The sequence below is a fragment of the Podarcis melisellensis genome (assembly GCF_964234715.1).
Source record: "Podarcis melisellensis genome assembly, chromosome: 17".
NCBI classification, from domain to species: Eukaryota; Metazoa; Chordata; class Lepidosauria; order Squamata; family Lacertidae; genus Podarcis; species Podarcis melisellensis.
The window spans coordinates 16,073,200-16,101,118 of record NC_138534.1 but is presented as its reverse complement, the minus strand read 5'-3'; the positions used below and the strand labels follow the sequence as shown (position 1 = coordinate 16,101,118).

General features: G+C 42.9%; 1 protein-coding gene across 12 annotated transcripts in view; it reads right to left on the bottom strand.

The window, feature by feature from the left end:
• Positions 1-27,919, bottom strand: part of BNC2 (basonuclin zinc finger protein 2) — a 411,384-nt gene that overhangs the window by 111,940 nt on the left and 271,525 nt on the right. For all 12 annotated transcript variants that reach the window (XR_014163924.1, XM_081893849.1, XM_081893854.1 and 9 more), the window contains one exon: positions 69-304. Coding sequence is in view for 11 of the 12 variants with exons in the window: in XM_081893849.1 (XP_081749975.1) it covers positions 69-304 (236 nt within the window). In the remaining variant the exon portion in view is untranslated. The remainder of the gene's footprint in view (positions 1-68; positions 305-27,919) is intronic.

Below are 27,919 nucleotides of genomic sequence, written 5' to 3'. Positions count from 1 at the left end.
CAAATAAGTGATGACGCTAAGAGGTCCGATTTTTAGTTCATTCGCCCATGCACTAGGTTGGTTCCTACCTGAAGGATGTAACCCCGAACGTAGTCCCGAAGTGTCCAGCCCAAACCATGCAGGATGTGCAACACTTCTTCCTGTTTCAAGACGCTGAAGAGTCGGTCCAGCAATATCTTCAGTCTCACCGGAACGGCCTGAGTCCCGTAGAGCATTAGGCTGCTGATGTCAAACACTACATTGGATTGTACAATCTCCACTTGAGTTGGGTGGTACAGATGCTGCGTGCTAAGCTTGTCCAAAGCTAGGAGGGAAGAAGACAGAGGGTTGAGGAGAATCTAGCACACAAGCACAGTGTGAATTTCTACACAGAGGCCTCAGTGGGAGTTATTGCTAAACAAAAAAAGGAGTGGGGAGAGAACCTGAAGGCAAGGTGGATAAAACACATATTATTTGGATGTGGTACCATCATGGATTTCAAATCCCTGCTAGACACTGGTATGCAACATATACAACATATACAGTGGATCCTCCGGATATGAACTTAATTTGTTCGGGGGTCCTTATGTACCCCGAAAAGTCCACAACATGAGGTGCTGATTCTGTGCATGCACATGGCATGATAGAGCACTTCTGCGAATGTGTGCACAGCAACCTGGAAGTATACACTTCTGGGTTTGCTGCGTTCGCAACCCGAAAGTTACGTTACCCAGAGGTAACATAACCCGAGGGTCCACTGTATATTTTAAACTGAATTTCTTGTGACCTCCTTTAAAAACACTTTTATGGCTCAATACCTTAATTATTAAAAGAGGAAGAACAGATGAAACAGTGTTGTTGCATAGGTGTGCAATTGAATTTGCACCTATGCATGACAAAATTGTCTTCCAGGCAACATGGTAAGCTAAATTTTTTTAAGCGATTAAAAGTTCATCCATATTATTAAATTCTATTGCTTGTGACAGTTTCTTAGTGAATGCCACTGTTGTTGAAGTATAACAGTGGCATTCACTAAGAAACTGTCACAAGCAATAGAATTTAATAATATGGATGAACTTTTAATCGCTTAAAAAAATTTAGCTTACCATGTTGCCTGGAAGACAATTTTGTCATGCATAGGTGCAAATTCAATTGCACACCTATGCAACAACACTTTCCTAGAATCATGCCCTCTTGCTTCCTTCCCCCCTTTTCTCCATAAACTCCAAAAGCAGCCTTCTGAAAGACCCACTTTTTGTCATATAAGCATAAGGACTAAATAACCAGACTTAACACAACTTCCTAAATGTGGTAACCTATGTAACCTATGGGTTAGAAAAATGCCCAGAAGTTCTAGTTTTGAATTGTTCAGTTTACTTCTAGAAGACAGAAAACCAGAGATTACAGCATTAGTCGCAAAAGTTTGCACAACAGCTTAGAAAATACGTCCGTTGTTCTTACCTCCTGGGTCAGCGTAGACCATTTATCTCACTTTTAAATTACTAAGTCTTCAATTTTTGTTTTTCCTTTTCCTTTATTTTATCCTTAGTAGTATTTGTTGTATTAAATAGAGTACAGTGGATTTTAATATATATCAGCATCTCTATACTAAAAATGGAGGGGATCGACCCATTCCTGGTCTGTATCGATTTTTCAATGTGCTAATTCATTATTTACTTATTAGTTAAATTTATGTCTTGCCCTTCCTCCAAAAGGATCCCAGGGTGGCAGGTCCATTCTGTACTGTTTCTGCATTAATCTGATATATTTGTACAAAATTTTGATGCATGCAATTGGACGTTTTGTTAGAAAACATATACCTCTTTTGGAAGCAAAATCTGAAGGATGGTACTGTGAACTGGATCACTTTGCTATAAATACTGTAAAGGTGCAATTCTCCTCCATCCCTTCTTCTTTACCTAAGGCAGGAATCCACCAGCACTCAAGGCATTTTACCATGCAGTTAACGCAGCAAAATCGATAGGGCTGAACTCTTCACACAAACAAAATACTTGTGGCATCCTTGCTCTTTGCTATACTGAATGACTACCATGCATAAACTTTGATATCCTGCTTCACGACCACCTGCCACAATCTAGCTCTACAGGAAATATTGCTGGAGTAGACAGGGGAGGGGACCATGGCAAATCATAGAATCATAGAGTTGGAAGAGACCACAAGGGCCATCGAGTCCAACCCCCTGCCAAGCAGGAAACACCATCAGAGCACTCCTGACATATGGTTGTCAAGCCTCTGCTTAAAGACCTCCAAAGAAGGAGACTCCACCACACTCCTTGGCAGCAAATTCCACTGTCGAACAGCTCTTACTGCCAGGAAGTTCTTCCTAATGTTTAGGTGGAATCTTCTTTCTTGTAGTTTGGATCCATTGCTCCGTGTCCACTTCTCATTTCAGAGCACATATGGCCCCCATTACAACTAGTGTTCCCTCACAACGTTGAAGCTCATTTAATAAGAAAGAGGACTCATTAATGCTTCATTATGTAAAATGCAGTGAACTTGCTCTATGGTACTATACACACAGAGAGAGGGAGAGAGAATGGAATTTTGTCAGCCTTTAAAATAATGTTGTAGGGGGTCCTCTACCTCCTCCTGCAGTTTGGTATCTTCTTTGCTTGTGGTCACTGGAGAGTTCATGTACTCTTGATAAATTGCTTTCTTCCATCCACAGCGTAAATGCCCTTATCATTTCCCTGCTGGCTTCATTCAGCACATCTGCCCTGAGGGACACTTTGTCAAAGAGTTCTGGTTTCCTCGTACTTCATTTCTTGCTGCTGATTTGTCTGATCTTTCCTATTCTAGCAGTTTAGTCAACCTTGAATAAATAGGTTTTTAAAAATTAATTTAAAGTTCGCAAAAGATAAGGGATTGTTAAGCTCGGGGATTGAAGTCCTCTGTCTCTCCGCAAAGCATTCGCACTGCAGAAGTATGAAGGGCGGCGTTCTGCCAAATACACTCAAAAATATTACTTTTTGAATTCAAATTTACAAGCCAGCCAGAGAGAGCGACATATTTTCTATATAATCACTAATGGTGGCATTGCTGCAATATATAGATGTATTTCAATGCAATAACAGCACACATTTGTAAACTTCACTATTGGATGAAAAAAAGCCTTTCAGATATAACATTCCCAGCCTTCCAAGTATGGTGAGGTGTGTGTGTGTGTTTGCTGTGGGTTCTTGCACTCCCACCCCAGCCAAATTTCCATTCTCTTTCATCACAATTTGCTAGCTAATGCTGTGCGCCCTCCAGATACTACAGACTACAACTTTCCATCAGTCCCAGGGCCAGCCTGGCTAATTGTCAAGGACCATGGGAGATGGTTCACATAGGATTAACCACAGTTGGCACTGGCGAAGACAGAGAGATGAAGGCACTCCACAGAAGGGAGAATGGATTCATGTAGGAGGGCGGAGATAAACTGAGCTGTCTACCATGTGCCCAATTGCTTGTCCCAAAGCATTACATATGCACCAGGCCTTAATCCAGGCTTCCTCAAACTCGGCCCTACAGATGTTTTGAGACTACAATTTCCATCATCCCTGACCAGTGATCCTGCTAGCTTGAGCTTATTTTTCATTTTATTTTTCTTTAAAGTCAAGAGGTTGTATTTGTATAACCTCAAGCCTGAGGTGTGACTTGGGGAAAGGTGAAGATTTGTTAAGGATCTTGGATCCCGCTCAGAAAAAGAAATTTTAGAGCTGTTCAAAGTATGAAGTACGCAATAATTCGAATATACAGAGTAGCAAAAGGGATATAACTGCTGTTGTGTGGCATTACGCACAGAGAGAGCTATTTAGAATTAGGAAATATACTTTGACAGCTTAACCTTGGCTTGCATTTTTTCAAAGGTAACTGACAAAGGCACCTCAAGCCCACTATGGTTATGAGAGAGCTCCAATAGAGATGCAGTCTATATTTAACTGTTTTTATATAAGGGAACATAAAGACACACAGAGAGAGTGCTTGCAAGTGTTTAAAATTGTTTTCAAAATTTTTATTTTTATTGTTGAAACCCACCCTAGGACCTTATGGTAAAGGAATATAATAAATAGATTAGAACAGGGGGACACATGATCAATTTGAAATGCAGTAATCCTATTCCTGTCTATTCAGAAGCAAGTTCCATTGAATTCAATGGGAGTCACTCTCAGGTAAGTGTGGTTAGGATTGCAGACTAAGGAAAAATTTCTAACTATTGCTAACAGCTGGTTCAAACATTATGTAGGAACTTGCTTTCATGCAGTAAGTTAAAGAGGCGCCACTTCCTGGTGTTTTGTTTCCGTGACAATGTTGACTCCACAGAATAGATTCTGTTGTGGTTTTATTATGCACTTTGATGGCACCAATAGAGTGAACAGTGGTATATCAATCTTCTAATAAATGAAGAATATACAATTTATGGGGGGGGCATGAAAACCACTCCTCTTAAAAAGCTGGGGAAATGTTAAATCATTCTTCTGTGATCTGCTCTAAACCCACAGTGCCAACACAAGAGTTTGGTGCCAGTTCCTCCTTTAGTTCTTCATACAGAAGTGAACACATGGTATCTCAAAAGTGGAAATGGCACTGAATGTGCTATCTAGCCGATGTGCTAAGCTGCTGGTCTTTGGGGGCTGCCTGTCTATCCCACAGAGTCCACAACGCAGAAATGTGGCAGCACCAGCCATGAAGTCCTCCACATTAATGAATCTGCTGTCTAATCACAGAGATCTGTGCTTGCCTTTTCCAAAGCAGCTATTCACATTTCCCACTTTGAGGGCAAGTGCAATCTGGGAGCACATGAGCCTGGCATGTCCCAAATTTCAAAGGTAGCCAGGTCACCACCTGAAGTGTCAGCAAACCTTTTTTTAAAAGAAAAGAAAAGAAAAGAAAAAGAAAAAGAAAACCCTCAACCGGCATGTATTGAAAAGGTAAGTCCAATCCTACCTAAACATTTTTCGATTTTGTCCCACTCCCAAAGATTAATCAAATATTTGGGGGTAACCCTCCAAAAGTACCCAATATTGCAGGGACAAATTGATCCAGCTGGGATCAATAGAAGGCAATAAATGGGATAAACCTGCAAACAACAAACTTTTATTTGATGTTGCTAGTGACCTTTCCTTACTTGTGAGTGAACGGTAAAGAACAATTCTACGCCACAGGGAAGGGCATTGTTAGTTAATACCTATCAAATGCTATGTGGAATCTCAATTTTAATTCTGCTCCCAACTAATTATATAAAAGCTGCACTACAGCAGCACGAACAGGCTGTTGTGTGCAAGCAGCCACTATCCATAAAGTATCAGATCGTAGAGAAATCCTAAATATTTGATTCCTGCAGCAAAACAGACTATGAACCTCGCCACTCCTCACCTTTCAGTGCGATGTCTTGTGAATTTTTTATTTTCTGTTCATTCTCTGCATTTCTTTCCTTTCTCAGATTCTTCAGTTTGTTCTCCTCATTCTTCTGGAACACACCCTACTCCAAAACAAGCTTGCGAGCCCCCTCTTTTCCTTGGCCTATAAGACATCTAAGGTCATTTGTCGTTCCTTTTGACTCTTCCTCATCCACCCCAGGCTTATCCATCTGCCCCAAAGCATTCCAGTCAGGAGGCAGCCGTGTGGCATTAGGGCATAGCCTCACCACCAAATCCATTAATACAGTATAATTAATGATGGTGTCAGAATGCTGGGTGGTGGTTGCTCGTGAGTAATCAGCCAGGACTCTGACCTGTCTTTTACAGGTTTTATCGTGCAAAATATTTACAGTGCAGAAACACAAGGTTCATGTCCGTCTTAGTCACTTGCAGCGTCCGGGAGTGGCCCCTTCTGGCTTCTCCCCCAACGTAAGAACTTAAGACACCCCAAATCTCCGCCTCCCCTCCTTGCGTTTCACACCTCTGTGCAAGCATGGTGACAAAAGTGGCATGCGTCTCTCCTGGCCAGCCGTGCTAGGTGAGACGCTTGGGCTCTCAGCAGCATCTTCAAGCCCTCTCCTTGCTTGGCTCGCCCCTTCCCTCTCTTCTCCACTGGAGGTGTGGTTTTTCCCCTCGCTGGAAGAGGAACTGCTCCTTAGAAGCGTCAGAGCCTCCCTGTATCCCAACGGCGTTCCGATGGCAGTCCCCTGACTAATGGGATAACATATTCATGCCTGATTTGGAATGAGGCCAACATTGTAAATGAAAAGTGGAGAATACTCGCAGGAGGGAGATCCCCAATAATTCTACATTCTCTTGCAATTGCCACCCCAAATTCCAAATCCATTTACTTTGTGGCTGTTGCGCGGCACCGCTGGGGGGTGTAGGACTCTCTCTCTCTCTTTGTCTCAGCATTGTCCACTGAGATGACAGGAACAGAGACCATTGCCTTCTCAGTACCTCAAATGCTACTACAGCAGTGTTTGGGTCCTAGAGATGGGCAGTGACCAGGGTGGATAAAAATCAATGATTTTTTTAAAAATTTTTTAAAAAAATCTTATTTAAATCGGATTTTTTATTAAAAATTTAACAGATTTTTTAAAAATTTAAATTGGATTTTTAAAACAAAATGCTTTTGGAGGAAAAATCTTTCTAAAGATAGTTTTCTATTTAAATTACATTATAGTCCAAAGGCTACTCATCAGGAAATAGGGATTTGTTGTACGTTTTTAATGCTTGCTAAAACTCAGTCTAAGTTTTTTTTTAACCATTTAACCACATTAGTTAACAAACATGGGTACATATGCTATAATATTATTGTTATAGTTAAATAAATTGTTATTAAGGAAATGATTATTTTCCTCCTTCCAATAAAGTACAGCAGAAAAGTTGTCCAAATATAAACAGGTAACTTGTTAAACCTTGCAATAATTTCATAATTATCTGTCTATGTATTTCTAATAGCATAACCAAATCAGTAATTTTTGAGATAACTGTAAAAACTACCCTCAAAATTTATTATTCCAAAAATGAAACCTTCATCTGGCTGAAAATATTAAACTTATACCAGCAAGAATGAGTCCTTCTGTTAAAAAAAATGATTTAAATCAAGCCTTACTGACCAGTGATTTAAATTGTGATTTAAATCATGATTTAAATCAATTTGATTTAAATCAAATCCACCCTGGCAGTGACTTCAAATCATTGGCTGTGTGACTAAATCCCCCAGGGCAGTGATTTGAAGCAGCACTTCAAAGCACTGTGCAAGCCCTGCTTTGTGCTTTGAAGTCCCTGGCGATCATCACCAAATGTCATTGTGATGTCGGGAGATTGACAGACGGGCAGTTCTGCCCATCTATCAATCTGGCCCATGATGAGTAGGGGAGATAAAAGATCTGGCTGGTTACTCAGATCCGATTCTCCACCTTTGCTCTAGGCCAGAGTGTGATGGGACGATGAGCTGCTTGTGCGTAAAATGCAAGTCCCTCAGAGTTTGATCAGGTTTTCAAACCTCTGCCTGTGACGGAGCCCCTCCAGCATGGCTGCGTCAATCACTAGTAGAATCCGAAAGTGGCTGCTTTCGGAAACGTTTCCAACATAAAAGCTCCTTAACGGAAACACGTCGTCTGGCCTCTCGGCGTGACAGTTTCCGTCGAGGTGTGGGTGTCCCTATAGGAGGTCCTGAGACCTCCCCACTGGTTTCGCTTGAAGCGTCTCTGAGCCATCCCTCCGACTCACTTTCCCTTGGAGTTCTTGCTCGCCCTCTACTGGTTCCCTCTTCCGCTGCTACTGCTCTCTCAACCTCAGGGAGCCTTTGCACCTGCGGCGCTTTAGATGTCAGTTCCCTGACATCCACCTCCCCTCCAGGGCCCCCTTCACCCCCTCCCGTCTCCTCTCCTACTGGCGGTGAGGAGGTAAAACCCCTGAAAGAACCTCCCTCATCTTCCGACGTCGCGAACACTTCCTTCCACTTGTTGCTGTTCCTACTCTCTAGGTACTCTTCGTCATCAGAGTCCACTCCATCTTCCAACTCCGACTCCGCGAACCCTTCCATTTCCTCTTCCTCATCGGTGGTGCCGAAATACTCCCTCCTAAACCTTGCTATAGGCTGAGGTTTCCTCGGGAACCTTTGGTGGAACGTTTCTGTTAAAACCTCGTCATTGACTTCCTCTGCACTTACCCAGGTGTTTTCTGACTCCGGTTCCCCTTCCCACGCCACCAAATACTCCACCTGATTACCCTTCCACCTGGAATCGAGGATTTCCGCTACATGGTTGCGGCGTTCCCTCTCTTCCAAGGCTGGTCCCCTGACGTGCTCCCCTTCACGTCCCCCCCTGTATGGTGACAGTAACGACCTGTGGAACACTGGGTGCAATTTCATGTGGTTGGGTAATCGGAGTTTGAAAGCTACCGGGTTGACCTGCTGAATCACCTCAAAGGGTCCCAATCTTCTGGGCCTCAGTTTCTTACAACCCCCTTTGAACGGCAACCCTTGGGTTGACAACCACACTTGATCCCCCACCCTTATGGTTTCACCTTCCCTTCTGTTCTTGTCTGCCTGCTTCTTATATTGTGCCTTGGCCCTTTCTAAGTTGAGCTGGAGCTGCTGATGGATGGCTTCCATCTCTTCTACAAAATGTTCAGCCGCTGGAACGCTCCATCTCTCCCCTCCTTCCCCTGGAAATGCCCTGGGGTGACACCCGTAATTAGCCAAAAAGGGACTCATCCCTGTGGACACATTCTCCGCATTATTGTAGGCAAATTCTGCCAACGCCAACTTTTCGACCCAATCGTTCTCTCTGTCATTGACATAACACCTAAGATATTGTTGAAGAATGCCATTTGCCTTTTCCGCCTGCCCGTTGGTTTCAGGGTGCCGGGCAGTTGAAAAATTAACTTCCACGTGTAGCAAGCTCATGAGCTTCCTCCAGAACCTGGAAGTAAATTGTTTGCCTCGATCTGAGATCACCCTCGAGGGAGCCCCGTGCAACCTAAAGATATGTTCCACAAACAACTTCGCCGTTTCTTCCGCTGTGACTGCATGTGAGCATGCTACAAAATGGCACATCTTAGTTAACAGGTCTACTACTACCATGATGGCTGTTTTCCCCTTGGACCTTGGCAGATCCGTCATAAAATCTATTGATATCGCTTCCCAAGGCCGTTCTGGTGTGGGTAAAGGTTCTAATAACCCTGCCGGCGCCCTTCTTTCCCCTTTGGCTCGCTGACATTGGTCACACCCTCTTACATACTCCCTTACATCTTCCCTCACCTTAGGCCACCAAAATTCCCTGGTAACCAACCACATGGTTTTGTGTTGCCCAAAATGTCCCGCCGTGGGGCTATCATGCAACTGCTTGAGTACTCTCCCCCTCAATTCACCTTCGGGTATATACAGTGCCCCTTTGTAATACAATGCCCCATTTCTTTCCTCAAAACCTCCGGGGCTCTCGCCCTCCCCCCTGAGACCTCTGAGCTTATCCTGGGCATATTCATCATTTTCCGTTTCCTCCACCAGTTCCCGTTGCCCCACCAGCGCCGCCCCACACACCCAGCGGTCCTCCGGGATGACATGTCTCTCTTCGATCACCTCCTCCCCTTCCCAATATTCTGGTTTGCGTGAGAGCGCATCCGCCCTGACGTTTTCTGGGCCTGGCACATAACAAATCTCAAAGTTAAATTTGGAGAATTCCTGTGCCCATCTCACTTGTCGTTGGTTGAGCACTCGAGCTGTTCTCCAATACTCTAAATTTTTGTGGTCGGTGCACACTTGCACCTTGTGTTGTGCCCCAATTAATAAATGTCTCCACCTCCGGAATGCTTCGTGAATGGCAAGTAGTTCCCTGTCATACACCGTGTAATTCCTCTCGGACTTATTCAGTTTCCGCGAGAAGAATGCACACGGTCTCCACTCCGACGCACTCCTCCCCGGTTGAAGAAGGACCGCCCCTATAGCCCGGTCGGATGCATCTGTTTCCACTCTCATGGGTTTTTGTAAATCCACATGCAGAAGTTGTTCTTCCGAGGCGAAAGCCCTTTTCAGTTCTTCAAAGGCTCGATCCGCCTCCACCGTCCAAACAAATTTCTTCTTGCTGCTGAGGCAGTCGGTGATGGGCGCCGTCAAGTGGGCAAAGTTCTTGATGAACTTCCGATAAAAGTTCCCAAACCCCAAGAATCTTTGCACGTCCTTCTTGGTCTTCGGTGTCTTCCATTCCAGTACCGCTTGAACCTTGCCTGGATCCATGGCCAATCCCTTGTCTGACAAGCGGTACCCCAGGAATTCCACCTCCTTGGTATGAAACTGGCACTTCTCCAGTTTCACCCACAGCTGGTTGGCTTGCAGCCTGCCCAACACTTCTCGAACGTCCCTCACATGCTGTTCCTCATCTTCCGAATACACCAACACGTCGTCTAAAAAGGCCACACAGTTCTTGTAGAGCAAAGGTCCCAGAACGTGGTTTATAAAAGCTTGAAAACAGGCGGAGCCCCCTTGTAGACCGAAGGGCATAACGAGGTATTCAAAGGCTCCCAAAGGGGTAAACATGGTGGTCTTCCATTCATCTCCCTTCCTTATGCGTATCAGATTGTACGCCCCCCGCAGGTCCAGTTTTGTAAAAATCTTTCCCTTCCTTACTCTGGTCAAAATGTCGTCAATTCGGGGCATAGGGAAAGCCAGGGGCTCCGACACTGCATTGAGGGCCCTGAAATCACACACCAGTCTCGGTTTGTCTGTGTTCTTTTTGTCCACAAAGAACACTGGGCTGCCCCCCACCGCTCGGGACTCTCTGATGAAACCTCGCTTCAAGTTTTTGTCAATGAACTCCCTCAGCTCCTGCATCTCCCTGTCTGACATGGCGTACAGCTTGCCTACTGGGAGTTGGGCCCCTGGGAGTAGGTTGATTTGACAGTCAAAGGGTCTATGCGGTGGCAGTTTGTCTGCTTCCCTTTCGCTGAATACGTTGCTCAGATCTGCGTATTGCGGGGGCACCTTCCCTTTGCCCATCACTTCCATCCCCGCTAGGGTGACTCTGTCTCCTCCCGAGACCTTCCCCTCCTTGCAGTGTTCTAGGCAATGCGCTGACCCAAAGGAGACCACCCTCTGATGCCAGCCCACTAGCGGATCGTGTAGCGCCAGCCAGCTCATCCCCAAAATGATGGGCGCTCCTCCCAGGATGGCCACATTAAACGCTATCTGTTCGGTGTGCCTTGCCACTCTCATTATCATCGGGACAGTCTGTTGGCTAACTTCTCCCCCCAACAGCTCTCTGCCGTCAATCGTAGTCACCTGCAAGGGGTTACTTAAAGGGATGGTCTGTATCTGGTGCTCAGCTGCAAACTCCTTACTCATGAAATTACAGGAGCTGCCTGAATCCAAAAGCGCCTTGACCTTTAGTGGGTGTCCGTTTGGCAGTTCTAGTAACACCTCTATCACTAAAGCAGGTCTGGGAGGTTCTGGCATGGGCACTTTCATTGCTCTTTGGCCTGGCTGCTGTGCCCCGACGGTGGCAGCCAGGCGTTGGCTTTTACTTGCTCCTTGCTTTCCTCTTCCTTTCCCCCAACAGCTCCTGCCATCCCTTGCCATTCCTTTCTTTGTGGGCAGACTCTGGCAAAGTGCCCTGGCTGTTGGCAGAGATAACATCTCTTGGCGCTCTTTCCCTCCTTCTTCCGCCCTTCACTGGGATTTGAAACTGCGCGCGCCCGCGCTGTTCCAACTTCCATCGGCTCTGCCGGCGGGAAAGATGGCTCTGGAATGTCTGGAATGCGGAACTCCCTCCAACGGTCTCCTTTCCCTTCCCGCCTTTCCAAAGCCCTCGCCTCCTGGCGCGCTCCTATGGCCAGCGCAGATTTGGTTAATTGGTCCATAGACTCCGCCCTGGGCCCCCGGGAAAGCTCATCTTTGACGGTTGAAGAAAGCCCCTCTTCGAAAAGCATTTGGATGGGCTCCGCCGATAGGTCCCACCCCAATTTATGAATCAGCATAGTAAATTCAGTCCAGTACTCACGGACAGATCTGCTTCCTTGCTGGCAAGCCATTAACTGCCTTCGCACCACCCCCTGCTCAATATCGCTGGAAAACATCAGGTCCATGGCACGAAAAAACTTCCTCGTGTCCTTTAAGATCTCATTATTCGCTGCCATCAGGGGTCTAACCCAATCTTTCGCCCCGGATTCGAGATGGCCAATCACATACGCCACTCGCGATTCCTCGTCGGGGAAGTCATCAAACTGCAAGTTTAGAGCGTATTGCATCTCTGTTCTAAAGGCATGATAGTTCCTGGGATCCCCCCCGAATTTCTGCACCAATCCTGGTACCTTTCTGGCGAGCGGGGTGGTTTTCTCCTTTCCCTTTTCTGCATCCTGAGCCCTCCTCTCCTCAAGCCTCGCCGTTTGCAGCGCCAACTGGATCTCCAACGCTCTGTACCTTTCTTCCAGGCTTGGACCCCCTCCAGCTGCTCCTGCACCCCCGGTTCCGGCTGGGTTGCTCATGATGCTTCTCTCTGCACAAGCTGGCTTTCGGTGACTTTCGGATTGCTGTGATGGGACGATGAGCTGCTTGTGCGTAAAATGCAAGTCCCTCAGAGTTTGATCAGGTTTTCAAACCTCTGCCTGTGACGGAGCCCCTCCAGCATGGCTGCGTCAATCACTAGTAGAATCCGAAAGTGGCTGCTTTCGGAAACGTTTCCAACATAAAAGCTCCTTAACGGAAACACGTCGTCTGGCCTCTCGGCGTGACAGTTTCCGTCGAGGTGTGGGTGTCCCTATAGGAGGTCCTGAGACCTCCCCACTGGTTTCGCTTGAAGCGTCTCTGAGCCATCCCTCCGACTCACTTTCCCTTGGAGTTCTTGCTCGCCCTCTACTGGTTCCCTCTTCCGCTGCTACTGCTCTCTCAACCTCAGGGAGCCTTTGCACCTGCGGCGCTTTAGATGTCAGTTCCCTGACACAGAGCTTTCCCGACTTTTCATGTTGGTGACACACTTTTTAGACGTGTATCATTTCGTGACACAGTAATTCAGTTTTAGTAGCAAACTGGAGATTAAACTACCATAACCCCTTTTCAGCCCCGGGATGAGTGTGGGGAGAGTCTGCATGACAAACCTACACACTGCAGCTGACACATGATACACATTTTGTTTGTTGTGATACACATTTTGGAAAGCTCTGCTCTAGGACGTCAGATAATTTTAGCACCACTGAGAAATCTAGATTGAGAAATCTAAGTTTTCTAGGCACCTGATATCTATGTCCACCCAAGAAAAACTAAACAAACAAACAAACAAACAAAAAACCTGCATACTACAATAGCCAGTGATGCCAGGTGCAAAAAATTCCGAAATGGAAAGTGTTCCTTTGCTTTGTTCTCTGGAGGAATTTATTTTCCATTTTATGAGTAAAATGCCAACTGCAAACACAGTACTACACAAGTGGGTCACTTTCAAAGTTTGTACCTTTGTTTATCAAATACAAGCAAAACAAACAGGCTAAATTAAATCTCTCGGGCATCAGAAAATTTTCCAATGGGTCAAAATACTTGCGCCAATACAAAAAATGAATTTTTCGTGTAGTGTTAATAAATGGAACAAACTGCTTAAATGCTCAAGTGACTATAACAAGCCAGAAGGGCTTGCTAAAGCTATCCATTACACCTGATATTCTACAAAGTATTATTTGTTTTCGGAGAATGGTTTGGGTTAAGCTACCACACAATATAGAGCACCAGACAAATATATTTTACAATATTCTAAAACTTTCAGTTTGACAATGTTGATGTAAGTGACAGACACATGCAATGCAGTTCATTTCAGGTTGGTTTTTCTTTCTTTCTTTCTTTCTTTCTTTCTGGGAAGATGCCAAAAGTGGTGTCATATTTTTCTTTGGAAATGTTTCTGAGCCAGTTTTCATGCTTGAGCCTGGTATACCCAAGAGACAATCTGTATCTTTCACACAGGACATGGAAGCATTGTCTTCAGTTCATGAAGTCACCACAAAGCACAGTTTGCAACAGTAAAAAAGGTGTGCTGCTTGTTTCATTTGACCTCTGAACTTTCTGGAATGGAACAATGCATTCTTACACATTTTCTGTTTAACTGAATTTTGCACTGCCATGCAATTGGGGCACCACCCCTGCTCCCCTTCTGCCGGATTGCTAACTGTAGGTATCTATTTCCCATCATCCATAATCTTCCTTCTCCATTCCTTGCCAGAAAATTTGGTATGAAGTCAGGATTACAAATGTGTGTGTGCATCGACACATATGCATGGTTTTGTGATTTTTCTGATAAATACACCGATAAACCCCAAACCCCACTTGATTCAGTAGCTATCACAATATTAAAGGCGAGAGGAAAACACTTCTTTTTCAGCAGATGGCTCTATGGCATCGCCTCACTGTCATGATCTCTAGATACTCATGAAGGTGTTTAGCAAGATTATGGCCCAGATGAAGCTGGCTAGCTGTATATGATAACAAGAGAGAGCATATATTTGAGCTTAAGAATCTTTCCCAGTATTATTGCTCTACAGCAGGGGTCAGCAAACTTTTTCAGCAGGGGGCCGGTCCACTGTCCCTCAGACCTTGTGGGGGGCTGGACTGTATTTTTTGGGGGTGGAAATATGAACGAATTTCTATGCCCCACAAATAAGCCGGAGATGCATTTTAAATAAAAGCACACATTCTACTCATGAAAAAACAACAGGCAGGTCCCACAAATAACCCAGAGATGCATTTTAAATGAAAGGTCTGCTCATGTAAAAACACGCTGATTCCTGGACCGTCCGCAGGCTGGATTGAGAAGGTGATTGGGCCAGGCCTTAGTCTGCCCGTCCATGCGCTACAGCGCAGCTTCACACCCTTGTGAAACCTGATAAACTTTAAGAGTTAAAGAGTTAACAGCAAAAGTAGCTCTAGTTATTGGAAACTGACTCTTGCCACCCTGTCTGAATTCTCGAGTCAAGCTCATGATGTTATGTGCTTAGTGCTCCAAGAACACGCTGGACCCAAATTCTTTCACGGGTGCAGTAGTAAAATAGTCTCAAAACAAAAGAAGATTCATTTGTTTTCTTCTGCCTCAAGACAGGTGATTGTGAGAAGCTGCTTTTGGAAATGGCTAATGGAAATAGACTTAAAGCAGCGTTCTGCAACCTAGTGCCCTCTAGATGTTGTCGACTCCCATAAGTGCCAGTCAGCATGGCCAGGAATTATGGAAGTTGCAGTCCATCAGCATCGGTCTGAGTAAGCTGCCCTGACAGTACTCAGTACTTCTTGAAATCTAACTTTATAATTAACTGTCAAAATATTGAGTCAAACAATTTATGGTACTTTCGTACAAAGCATGAACACACAAATGGGAACAGGGTTTTAATGTCCCTTTGAAAAAGTAACCTACACACGCCTCTGCCAAGTAATATTGATAAAGATAATGAGCAAGCTCCCACAGATTGTAAAGAAACTGCACATATGATGATTCATGCCATAAAGGCGACCTTTGGAGTCAAATTCAAACTAACAGATTAGTCTACAACATGCATTCGATATGCAACGCCAAAACTAACTTGGCAGCGTTGGACCACTAAGTTATTACGTAGCACACCAATTTTTTACATTGCATTTTTTCCCCAACTGAAAGGGGGAAGGAGCTGTTTTTCGATTTATATTTTATTAGGGTTTTGAGACCCAGTACAATTCAAAGGAAATTAAATACACACTGTGCATTAAAATAATGGCAAGCGGTTTGTTCAATTCATCAAGTGCCAGAAAGTGCAAAGCTAGATTCTTATTTCATCTATTACTTAGCCAGTTAAGCTTAGATGTAGCTATGCAAGACCTCTTACTGACCCACAACTTCTGCCACATTGGGGGAGTCTAGGGTGCCTCAGCTGAATGTGTGTTTAATTACTACACACATGCACTATCCTGCCCTTTAATAGAGATGTGGTTCTGGACGCCAGAACTGTTGGATGGTATCATAAAAGAAAACGTAGTGATTGAGGTATACTTGACAAAACCTGGAGGGCTTTGGTTTTAAACTAAATGTGATTACTTCTAAGAAGCATGTATACTGATGTCTAAGCTCACTTACTTTACACACAGAGTAGTTACTATAAAAAATAGTTAAATGTGACTAGCTATGAAATATACAAATGACTTTGCTTCAAAATGAATGGGTGGGGAAATGACCTGTATTGATAACACCACTATACTATATAAAGGTTACTTTTAGAATATAGCAGGTGTGTTATCTGTTCATTTAATCTTGTTTAATCAAGTTTAATCTTGAATACAATCAAGATCAAACATTTAACCTTCGCTGATAATCTTTCTGCTAACCCAATTCTCTTTCCTTTCCTGAAATGTGAAGCTATGTCTCTGGCTAATGCTCTGGGGTATGGAAGAGGGAACATTTTATATTTCTTTCCATTTCAAAAACTCTTCAAGTGGCACAAGTCATGTTTAAGTAGGAACCTATAATCTTGGCAAGCTCTAGCACTCAGGAGATGGACATTCAATGACCGCCATCCTTGGAAAAAGTGCTTAAGCTACCTGCTAATTGTGCCCTTCTAAATGGCCTCCATCCTTAAGCAGGGACTGATGGGTTAATGTACTATTATCTAGAGAAGGAAATAGAAGTTCTCAGAAGCAAGGAATTATCCCCACCAGCCCTTCAGGTCGAACAGTAAAGAACTAGAGTTCAAATGTTTCAGATGAATATCCTGCAAGAGTTGGAACAGCAAATACGAAACTGCAACCTTTGAGTATTTCCATTTATCTTCTTTTCTCTCCACCAATTTAAAATTTCTGCAAGATAGAGAAAAGTCACTAAAAATGTACAGAATCGAAGAATTAGCACAAGACAACAAATCATTTTTGTCTTGACTCTGTTTAGGGAAGTTTTTAATGACTGATGTTTTGATGTATTTTTAATCTTTTTGTTGGAAGCTGCCCAGAGTGGCTGGGGAAATCCATCCAGATAGGCAGGGTATAAATAAATAAAATAATAATAATAATAATAATAATAATAATAATAATAATAATAATTAGTGGTAGTAGTAAGTCCAGATTAACCTTTCCAGATTCATTTGGGTTCTAAAACAGGGAGACATGCAATCTTCTAATTTGCAACTTCCATGTACTTAGTAAAAGCATTTAAATACATTTTAAAAATTAAATCAACAATAGGTTGGCTCAGTTAATAAGTTAAACCATTGTTCAGTTTAACACTATAATGAGCTTGGGCAAGCCTTGGTTGGGTTTGTGCAATTTGCCTCCAGCACGGCCACAACGAGTTCAGAAACTTCCATCTCAGGTTTTAGATAATCACAGATGGTCATGTTGTCGGAACCTGACAAACTGTGATTAAGCTTAACCAAGGTTAGTAGCAGCCACCATTTATGAACCTGACTTGGTTTCACTAATCGTAGTTAAAATTAATCACCATTTAGGAGTTTGAACAACATGCTAAACTGTGGTTAAACTAAAATGGAAGTGGAAACTGCCACTCTTATCCTTGCAGTTGGGGGTGGTAGTCTGAAGATTGCTGTGGCTCGGCCTCGTCGCAATTTAGTACTACGTGCAAACCAGGCAGTTGCGAACGCAGCAAAACTGACAAGTGGCTGTCTGTCACGCTCCAGCCATTTGTTTTAATCATGCTAAAAAAGAGCCCCGCTCATAAATCAGCTGAATTTACATAGAATAAAAAAAGATTATTTTAAAAACAGTCAACGAAATGTTCATTAATTTCTATTTCTATGATCTGATTCCAAGATTAAAAATTTAGATGGCTACTGGGTTTATGTAGCCGAAAGCAGAACCACAGTTTGTTCACATATGATCCTTGCTGTCTGCATTTTTTTTTATCCCTCTGCAAAACTTTGAACCTCATCCAGCTTTGACACACTGCCTCTTCAGTTAATAACTATCAAGTTTCCCCTTGTCTCCTGTCTACTTTTCTTTGAGGCAATTGCGCACTCAGCACCCCGAGATAATAACACACATCTATAAGATAAAAGCAATGGCATTAATGTAATTGTCTGCCTCTTTCTCTTTAGCCTAATCTTTTTTTCTTTTCAGTTTTGACTGCCTGTGTGACACCTGTTTTTGTCTCCTCTGATCCTACGACAGGTTTTCCGCTGACAAGGTTTTTGCCTGACAGAGATTCTGCCAGACAAGAACATAATAAAATATGAAGAACTGCTTGTCAGAGTTTCTGCCAATGCTCACATGAAATAACCAAAAAGGAAACCCTGATTTCTCTCTCCCCCACCCCTTTTAAGGGGCCTTGTGATGGTCGCTTTTGGCCTGTCGGGAAAACAGCTTCCTTTGCCAATTCCTCCAAGCTAAACAGGTGTTATCTTTCATAGTTCCTCCCCCACCTTTATTTCTTTTTTTAATTGGTAGTGGAAAACATGAGAACTGGAAAAGGGGGGGGTGTCCTAAAACTTTGTTTGCAAAACAAGCAATAGAATCAATTTGTATAGTGTATAGTCAAATATGGTGGACTGAACAAACACACACCTTCAAAATGATGATGATGATATCAAAAAGGCCCCTTGTTTTTTTAAGTTCTGAAAGTGGCATGAGTGCCTCAAAAGGGAATCCATTCTTTTTTGGATTTACTACAACAACAACAACAACAACAACAACAACAACAACAACAACAACAACAACAACTTTATTACTTGAACCCTGCCCATCTGACTGAGCAGCTACTTGCCCCAGCTACTTTGGGTGGCTTCCAACAAATATAAAAGCATAATAAAACATCTAAACATATACAAGAATACAAAAATGTCTGTGGGTGTTCCTGAAGAGGAAGCCTATCTAGATTAAAAACCTATTTCACTGGATCATACATATATATACATCCATATATACATACAAACACACACAGAGAATGAAGGATAAGCTAAAAGGTATCAGATATACCAAAATCATCCTTTAATTTAATTATTCAAATACTATTCTACTCAAAAGCTAAAAAGAATACTCAATTTATTTATTTTTATTAAATCTGTATACCACCCTATACCCATAGATCTCAGATGTCATGAACCACTCATAGCCTTTGTTCAAACACTAAAATATACCATCAAACTAGCTCATGATGTTCTTAACAATACCAAGGCGTATAAAGGGATAGTGGAGGAACTGATTGACAAAGTCCTGGGAAGCTTGAGAAGAAGCGATCATGTCTTCTCGGGTTTCACTATACACAGGCAAGAGAAAGTTGACTATAGTTGAACATGCACTCTGGACTTTAAGAGGACTGATTTCAAAAAAAAACTAAGGAACTGCTTACTGGGTGAGATCCCATGGTGAGAAATACTCAATGAGAAGGAAGTCTAAGATGGACGGGAGTTTCTTAAAGGTGAAATATTGAAGGCACAAAGGCAGACAATTCCAACAAGAAAGAAAAGCCCTCCTGCCCCACGTGATATTCTTGTGGAGAAGCTGATAAAATGTGGGCTAGACCAGGTAACTATTGGGTGGATTTGTAGCTAGTTGGCTGACAGAACCCAGAAAAGTGCTCACTAATGGTTTCTCAGTATCCTGGAAGAAAAGGACAAGTGAGGTGCCACAGGGTTCTGTCCTGGACCCGTTGTTGCTCAATGTCTTTCTAAATGACTTGGATCAAGGAATCGAGGGGGTGCTTAATTAAAATGAATCTACTACGGGGGACATATTAGAATGGCCTGCACTTCAATCCAATGCGTTTCCTTTTTAAAAAAAAATATAATATTTATTGAGGTTTTGAAAGATTACAAAAATAAAGGAAAAAAAGAAGAACAAAAAAACACAGAAGAATAAAAACAATTAGAAAAAAAGACAAATCAATCCTTCCATAACTTATCTTTCATTTGCTTGTTTCCTTGACCTCCTCACACCTCGCTATTTTGTATTCTAGTTCAATTAGCTATTTCAGCAAAACCTTTCCATCTTTGTTTTTATCCTAATAATTTATCTTAATATAATGTAACTTTACATTCTCACCAATTAACAATCTATTTTTACTTAATCCTTTATAACATTTCTGCTAAAACCACGTAACTTCATTCCAACATCCTTCTAACATTCCTTGATTTTACAATGTTTCTGTAAATAAACTTTAAATTTCTTCCAATCTTCTTCCACCGACTCTTCTCCCTGGTCTCGGATTCTGCCAGTCATTTCAGTCAGTTCCATGTAGTCCATCACCTTCATCTGCCATTCTTCCTGGGTGGGTAGATCTTGTGTCTTCCAATACTTTGCAATAAGTATTTTCTTGCTGCTGCTGTAGAATCCAATGCGTTTCCAGACAGTGCTAGGGAATTTTTTTTTTTTAGCTGATATGACTAGTGTTCCTGTCAAAGCCCTGGCTGACTTCTGAATGGCTTAGGCCATTGACCTGACCGCCCCTGAGCACTGTGTACGGCTTTGTGGAGCCCACTTGGCTCCCTCATATACTCCAGAGCTTAGGGCAAGGAAACAAACTGGGAGATGGCTTCAATGTGAGTAGAGGAAAACTGCAGTCGAATGCAGCCATACCCTGTTGAGGGCTCATCACTGAGCCACTTAGGACAGTTGAAGAGAGTCTCCCTCAAAGCTGCAGTGAACATAAGTAACATCTGCACACTGACTCGAGTTCCTGGGAGGAAGTTTACGAAGCTCTGCTCACAGTCCTTGACTACTGTTCATGGGAACATTAACAGAGCAGAGGTGTCTCTTCTGAAGATGGCTTGGCCCAATCAAAATGACGTTTCCCCCTACTAAGCAAAGAAACAGAGAATTCTCAAATCTCTTCCCAGGACCTTACAGCTCTTTATGGGGAAAGTACACCTGTGCACTTTCCCCATAAAGTGGGGATGCGGGTGGCGCTTTGGGTTGAACCAAAGAGCCTAGGACTTGCCGATCAGAAGGTCGGCGGTTCGAATCCCCGCGACGGGGTGAGCTCCTGTTGCTCGGTCTCTGCTCCTGCCAACCTAGAGTTCGAAAGCATGTCAAAGTGCAAGTAGATAATGCAATTGAAATTCTGGTGGGAAGGCAAACGGCGTTTCCGTGCGCTGATCTGGTTCACCAGAAGTGGCTTAGTAATGCGGGCCACATGACCCGGAAGCTGTACACCAGCTCCCTCGGCCAGTAAAGCGAGATGAGCGTCACAACCCCAGAGTCGGTCATGACTGGACCTAATGGTCAGGGGTCCCTTTACCTTTACACCTGTGCAGAAAAGCATGCATGTCTTGCACAGAAGTAATCCATGCACTCCTAAACTACCTCTATAGAAGCAACTAATGTTGATTGCCTTTGTTCATGCTTGTTGCCTGATAACCATGAACTATCCAGTGTGCGCTGCTGGATAAATCAATAGTGATTTCAAGCATTATAATTAGAGGAATAGAAGTTAATTATGGTAGTTTTACAGAGCACCCCTCATAACTGACACTAGCCATGCTGTTATAAAGTCCGTAAGATACGACGATACTCGAGCCATGATTATCCCTTTTTTAATCACCCTTCCTTTGTATCCTGCAACTAAACAGGACACTTGTGCGCGATTGTCATAAAGTTCATCTACTGTGACCGTTTTACACTTCAGTTCCAGATTAAATATACTCCAGCAAATTTGACTGCAGTCAATTAGACTGTAATTAGAGAAATCTTTAGCATTGTTAAGGGTACAATCCAGAAAACATTTCCTATTCTTGAAACCCAAATGGGAACACGATAATTAAGAAACCTTGCGATGGGTAAGGCGGCTCAGCTAATCTGGGGAAAATTCCTTAGAAAAAATAATATAGATATGTCCAAAGAAAATGCCCTAGTGAGCAGAGAAAGTGTTATTTTCTCCCACCCAGCAGGTTTTAGATGCACAGAACTAAACAGAGAAGCAAAGTTAGCCAGGCCTAAATAATGTCTGAACAGGATATGACATTTTTATTCTCCTAATCAAATACTTCTGCTTTAATTTAATGGTGTTATATTTCAATATAGTAGCAGAATTTGTTTCACTTACTTATTCTGTTTAACCTGGTGAACTTTGCTTAATTAAGATGTTCCTATAAACAATTAAGCCTCCTGTAGGATCATTAGCAAGATGTAAAACTTTATGATGTAATAAAGTGTAATAAAATGATAACGCTGTAGCAGTTCATGTGTGCAGAAGCATAAGGTGTTCTTGCAGGCAAAGACATTGTAGCCTTTGTCTGAAAACTAGAGGTTTCCCATAGCTTGTTATGCAACTGTCCCAGCTTGTTCACTACGGAGCGGCAATCAAAGTACTTGCTTTGAAATTCTCCAGCATGGAAAATATCAATTCGTAGTTCTAACTACACTGAAACTCCCATCTCTCAAAGTCCCAAAGAACAGACTTTTGTGACTAAGTGTCTTGCTGCCAATCAAAGCAAAGGCTTATGCATGCTCAAGGGTAATATCCACTGGTTTGGGGTTTTTTTTTTCCAAATCAAAAGGCAGTAACACTCAACAGCAAAGGAGTAAAAATGAAACATTTCCTTCAGACCAATTGTAAGGCATTTACAATATGGCAGTTTATAAATGAAAGCCGCTGTATATTTGGTAAATAAAAACACTCCATTTCACTCCATTTACTGGCTTCTCACTTTTAATAAGGAAACAAATCTAAAATTTAGGTGAATTGCAACATTTGCACACACAGGTATAAAAACCCACAAAATCAATCAAAGCTAAAGGTGTAGGAGAAACTTAATAATATGTTGATTATGCACGTAAATAACATTTAACAGATGTAGGAATATCCTTTTCAACTGGAAACAGCAAGCGTCTTGAACTATGATTTGACCTAAATAATCTGCTTTATTAAATCATTCCAGAAACAGGAGATTACATGTACCAGTGCAAGAGAACGAAAGATCAACACATAGCCTGTAACTGTGACAGAGTCCATTTCAGAGGACAGGTGCAAAAATCTGGGAAGCACAGAAGTATAGAAATCTGCCACACACTAAGAAAGAAAAGAAAAGAAAAGAGAAATCACCAACTTGTTGTTAATTCAGTAAAAAGGCTATCATTGTCAACAATCCTTAGGAAAGGCTAGCAAACAGAAATAAATAGGTAAGATACTGTCTCTACTTTCCACTTCCAGAAACTGCCCCAAACTTATGGGCCATAAGCAGCACTGGAGATCACTGGAGAGAAAGGTCTGTCCTCAGAGAGGCAACTCTGATGGTGGATATCCCTGCCTTACTAATATAGAGGACCTGGCCTTCCTGACATGGGAAGGGCTGAGAAGGAAGAGGGTTTTGGTGCATTGGGGACATGTAGGAATAGACCTGGAGAAAGTTTGGTTCCAGAGGAACAAATGCTTTCCCAGTTCCTCAACCTCATCCCTGGATCTAATGTAGCTTATTTCCTTCCTATCCTAGATAAGGAGGATGGAACCTCCTTCTGTCCTCCCCACTAAAAGAAATCCTTTTGGATGTGTTCTAAGGCTGTAATAATATAAAGTACTGAGCCTAGGGCTTGCTGATCAGAAAGTCGGCGGTTCAAATGCCTGCGCCGAGGTGAGCTCCCATTGTTTGGTCCCAGCTTGATGTTAGAATATTCCATTCCACCTTAAAAGAGATGTGTGGATTGTTGTGTGTCACATGTCTGTTTACACTTCAGCACAGCTTGCTGGGAGCTTCCATTTTGTGTTTAGCCATTGCTTATACTGCTTGCTCTTGGGCACAAAAGGGAGAAGACATGTTTTTCCTTTGTCCTGATATATGCTGAATAAACTGCCTGTAAATATGCTCTCACAGCCGTCTCCTGCCACTTCTGTTGCACAATGCTATCTACTCTGCTGAGTGGAGCGTGCTCCAGCTTCTGAAGGCTTCTGAAGCTGTGGGTGCTGTTTCATGCTGAGCCAAGGACTGGAGATTGCCCGGCTTTCCAGCCGGTGGGCTATAGCCAGCTGGGGGCTTGCAAATTGCCCCCATTTCCTTGGATGTATCCCAACACTCCTGCCAACTTAGCAGTTCGAAAGCACATCAAAGTGCAATTAGATAAATAGGTACCACTCCGGCGAGAAAGTAAGCGACGTTTCCGTGCGCTGCTCTGGTTTGCCAGAAGCGGCTTAGTCATGCTGGCCACATGACCCGGAAGCTGTACGCCAGCTCCCTCGGCCAAAAAAGCGAGATGAGTGCCACAACCCCAGAGTCGTCTGCGACTGGACCTAACGGTCAGAGGTCCCTTTACCCTTTTTAAGCCTCACTGAATTCAATGAAATTGCATTGTAAATTCAGGCAAAACAAAGAATTGCGTTGTCTCCCTGAGTTTCCCTCTACCAGTAGAAGCAGCACAAGAAATGTCAGGTGTGAAGTTGGCCAGAGACCTTGTGAGGTAAGCGTGTTTGTCAAACCTTTCGTTGCAACTGATGCATGGAGTGAGATTTCAGAAAGTTAAAGGGTGATATAGCAGGTTTCTCACTTGATTGCACATTGTCATTAATAAAAGGAACTGGAGGTGGTCTGCATACAAATGTACAAAGAAGAAGAAAATAACGAGAAGCTTGTCCAAATCGTGTGGTGATTCGTGCATCTAACCAACTAGAGAACATGAGGAAGGTTAATGGAAAGACCAGCCATTTGTTGAGAACGCTAGGAAACAGACAAAAACACATAACTAAATAAAAAATAAATTATGAAAAATAGGGGTGACAGTGATGACAAATAGTAGAAGGAACTGCCCTGAGACCCCCCAGGTATAGGGCGGTACATAAATTCAATAAAAGGAAATGAAGCTAGTCAGACTCTTTATTTCCCATTATTCTTCCCATGGAAGTAAGGAAATAGTATTTTGGGTCTAAGTTAGACACACCACACGAACATAAGAAACAATTCAGCGGAAACGAAGCACTTTTGAATCCATTCATTTCAATGAAAGAAATTTAAGCATGTGCTTACATTCCCCATTCTAATAAACAGGACTTAACTTTGCTTATTCTTAAGTCTGGGTCATGTCAGAGTTGTGTGGTTTTTCCCCCTTTTTTGCATGCAACAAAAAAAGTGGTTGTTAAGCATGTTGAGAAAGGCCTTTTCAGCGGTTACTTTTTTTGATTTAATTTCTTTTTCCATACTCAGTAGCACTGATCTGCATTAAATCAAAATGCTTATAAAATGCCAATGCTTAACCGTGTTTTTTTTAAATCCTACAACATGTCTCAAACTCCCTCTCTCTCTCTATTTTTTTTAAATCTTGTCTGCCTGACAACTCCAGACCTAGGAAATGGTTTAGCCAATTTAAACCATTTTAAAAATAAATAAATCTTCCTCCAAGCTGAAAAAACATATGCCGCTGGAAGCAAATTAAAACAGTCTAGTTCTTTAAATCCTTTAAACACCAGAGATTCACACAAGAAACAACCAAGTCCTTTTTAAGAGCAGCAGCGGTAAGCACAAGGCCGCTATAAGCTATGCAATTGTTGGCCTGAGCATTAAAAAACACTGGTGGTAGGATTACCACTATAGAGCAAGGCTGCAGGGTCAAAACTCAATAAACCAACTTTACGCCAAGAGAAACACTTATCCTGCCACAAAGAGAACTCTTTGATGAATCGATATCCTACATTTGCCACCTCCGAAAGCAGTCCTCTAAACATGTAGCTTTCCTTTCCCTCTTCAAGCCTCACCAGAGCAGTTTAGGAGAAATGGAGCAGTCATTTCTATTGGCCAGAGTCGTCATGGCTGGATGCTCCAGCAGCCACAAATTGTCAGCAGCTGGTCCACAGAAATTGCTAATTTCTATGGTGGGGTAGCCAACATGGTGCACTTCTCATGTTCATAGAATCACAGAATTGAAAGGGACCATAAGGGTCACCAAGTCCAATTCCCTGAAATGCATGAATCTTTTGCCATCTGATTGGATTTTATTCTGTTCCTTATCTGATTTTAGGATGAATTTTAACTTATTGCCTGATTTTATGTTAATGTGTTACACATTTGATGTTAGCCGCTCTGAGCCTGGTTTTGGCCGGGGAGGGTGGGGTGGTAGTAGTAGTAGTAATAATAATAATTTTGCCCAACGTGGGGTTTGAACCCACAACCCTGAGATTAAGAGCCTCGTGCTCTACCAACTTAGCTATCCCAGATCTACTACAGCTGCAGTCAGCATGGCCAGCAGTTGCAGATTACGGGAGTTGCATCTTAAAAAGCAGAGACATCACCTTGCCAACAAAGGTCCATATAGTTAAAGCTATGGTTTTCCCAGTAGTGATGTATGGAAGTGAGAGCTGGACCATAAAGAAGGCTGATCGCCGAAGAATTGATGCTTTTGAATTATGGTGCTGGAGGAGACTCTTGAGAGTTCCATGGACTGCAAGAAGATCAAACCTATCCATTCTTAAGGAAATCAGCCCTGAGTGCTCACTGGAAGGAGAGATCCTGTAGCTGAGACTCCAGTACTTTGGCCACCTCATGAGAAGAGAAGACTCCCTGGAAAAGACCCTGATGTTGGGAAAGATGGAGGGCACAAGGAGAAGGGGATGACAGAGGACGAGATGCTTGGACCGTGTTCTCGAAGCTACCAGCATGAGTTTGACCAAACTGCGGGAGGCAGTGGAAGACAGGAGTGCCTGGCATGCTCTGGTCCATGGGGTCACGAAGAGTCGGACACGACTAAACGACTAAACAACAACAAGTCCAACAATATCTGCAAGGCACCATGTTGACTATCCCTATGGATTGAAAACCATATTGAGTACAGTGATGTAGGAAAGGGGGGCATGAAAATTAAAAATGAAATGGGAAGAGAAAGAGGAAGCTTCTCGGCATGTCCTGGAGTTGTTCCCAAGGCAGCAGAGACATTTGTCAAACGAGTCATGAGCAAATAACAAGCTCCTTACAATCTCCAGTTCCCCTTTTTTAACCTGCATTTTTAAAAGAACAAAAACAAAACAAAACTGATTTTATACATAAAAACCTATAAAGAATAGAAGTGGGATTATGAACATAACTTAAAACGAAAATAAAATTCAGTCCCCGAGACTAACAGGCACGGGGGGATGGGAATCACACAGGAGTTACTTTCTCCGAAGTCCAAAACAAATACAACTGAACTGATTTTATAATGAATTGATTTTAGAATGCTGTATTATTTTACTGTTGTTAGCCCCTCTGAGCCCGGCTTCGGCTGGGGAGGGCGGGATATAAATATTATTATTATTATTATTATTATTATTATTATTATTATTATTATTATTATTATTACTTTTACTACAATGAACCCAGTTCTGACTGGACCAGGTAATAAGATTCCAAACCCAACTCCAATGAAGGCAGCACAGTAAATAAGGCAGTGCAAGTCAACCTCTTCGCTCACGGCTAGTGGGAATCAAGGAGACACTTGCTTATTTATTTTCTCAAGCTTTGTGTAACCCTCTGCAATTTCAACTAGCAATGCAGTCCCCACTCCTGGCTTCTCCTCTCTCATAGACTTATTCCATTACGGAGAATAGACTGCCTTCCATTGATTTGGCTTATAGGAAAAGTGGGAGGGGAGATGGAAACATTTTATTTTTTATTACATCAGGTTTGAAAACTTCTCTGGATAGATTCATCCTGTAAGAAAACTTAATGATAAGGCATTGTGCTCTAAGGGACCCTTCACAAGTGGCATTAAGAATATCTCCAACGTCTCTCGTGGCACCTCTATATGCTTCTGTTTATTTGTGAACCACTGTGTTGTGGCTTAATTTAAGAAAGGTAAAGGTAAAGGCATCCCTGACCATTAGGTCCAGTCGTGACCGACACTGGGGTTGTGGCGCTTATCTCGCTTTATTGGCCGATGGAGCCAGCGTACAGCTTCCGGGTCATATGGCCAGCATGACTAAGTCGCTTCTGGTGAACCAGAGCAGCACACGGAAATGCCATTTACCTTCCCGTCGGAGCGGCACCTATTGATCTACTTGCACTTTGACGTGCTTTCGAAATGCTAGGTGGGCAGGAGCTGGGACCGAGCAATGGGAGTTCACCCCATTGCGGGGATTCGAACCGCCGACCTTCTGATCGGCAAGTCCTGGGCTCTGTGGTTT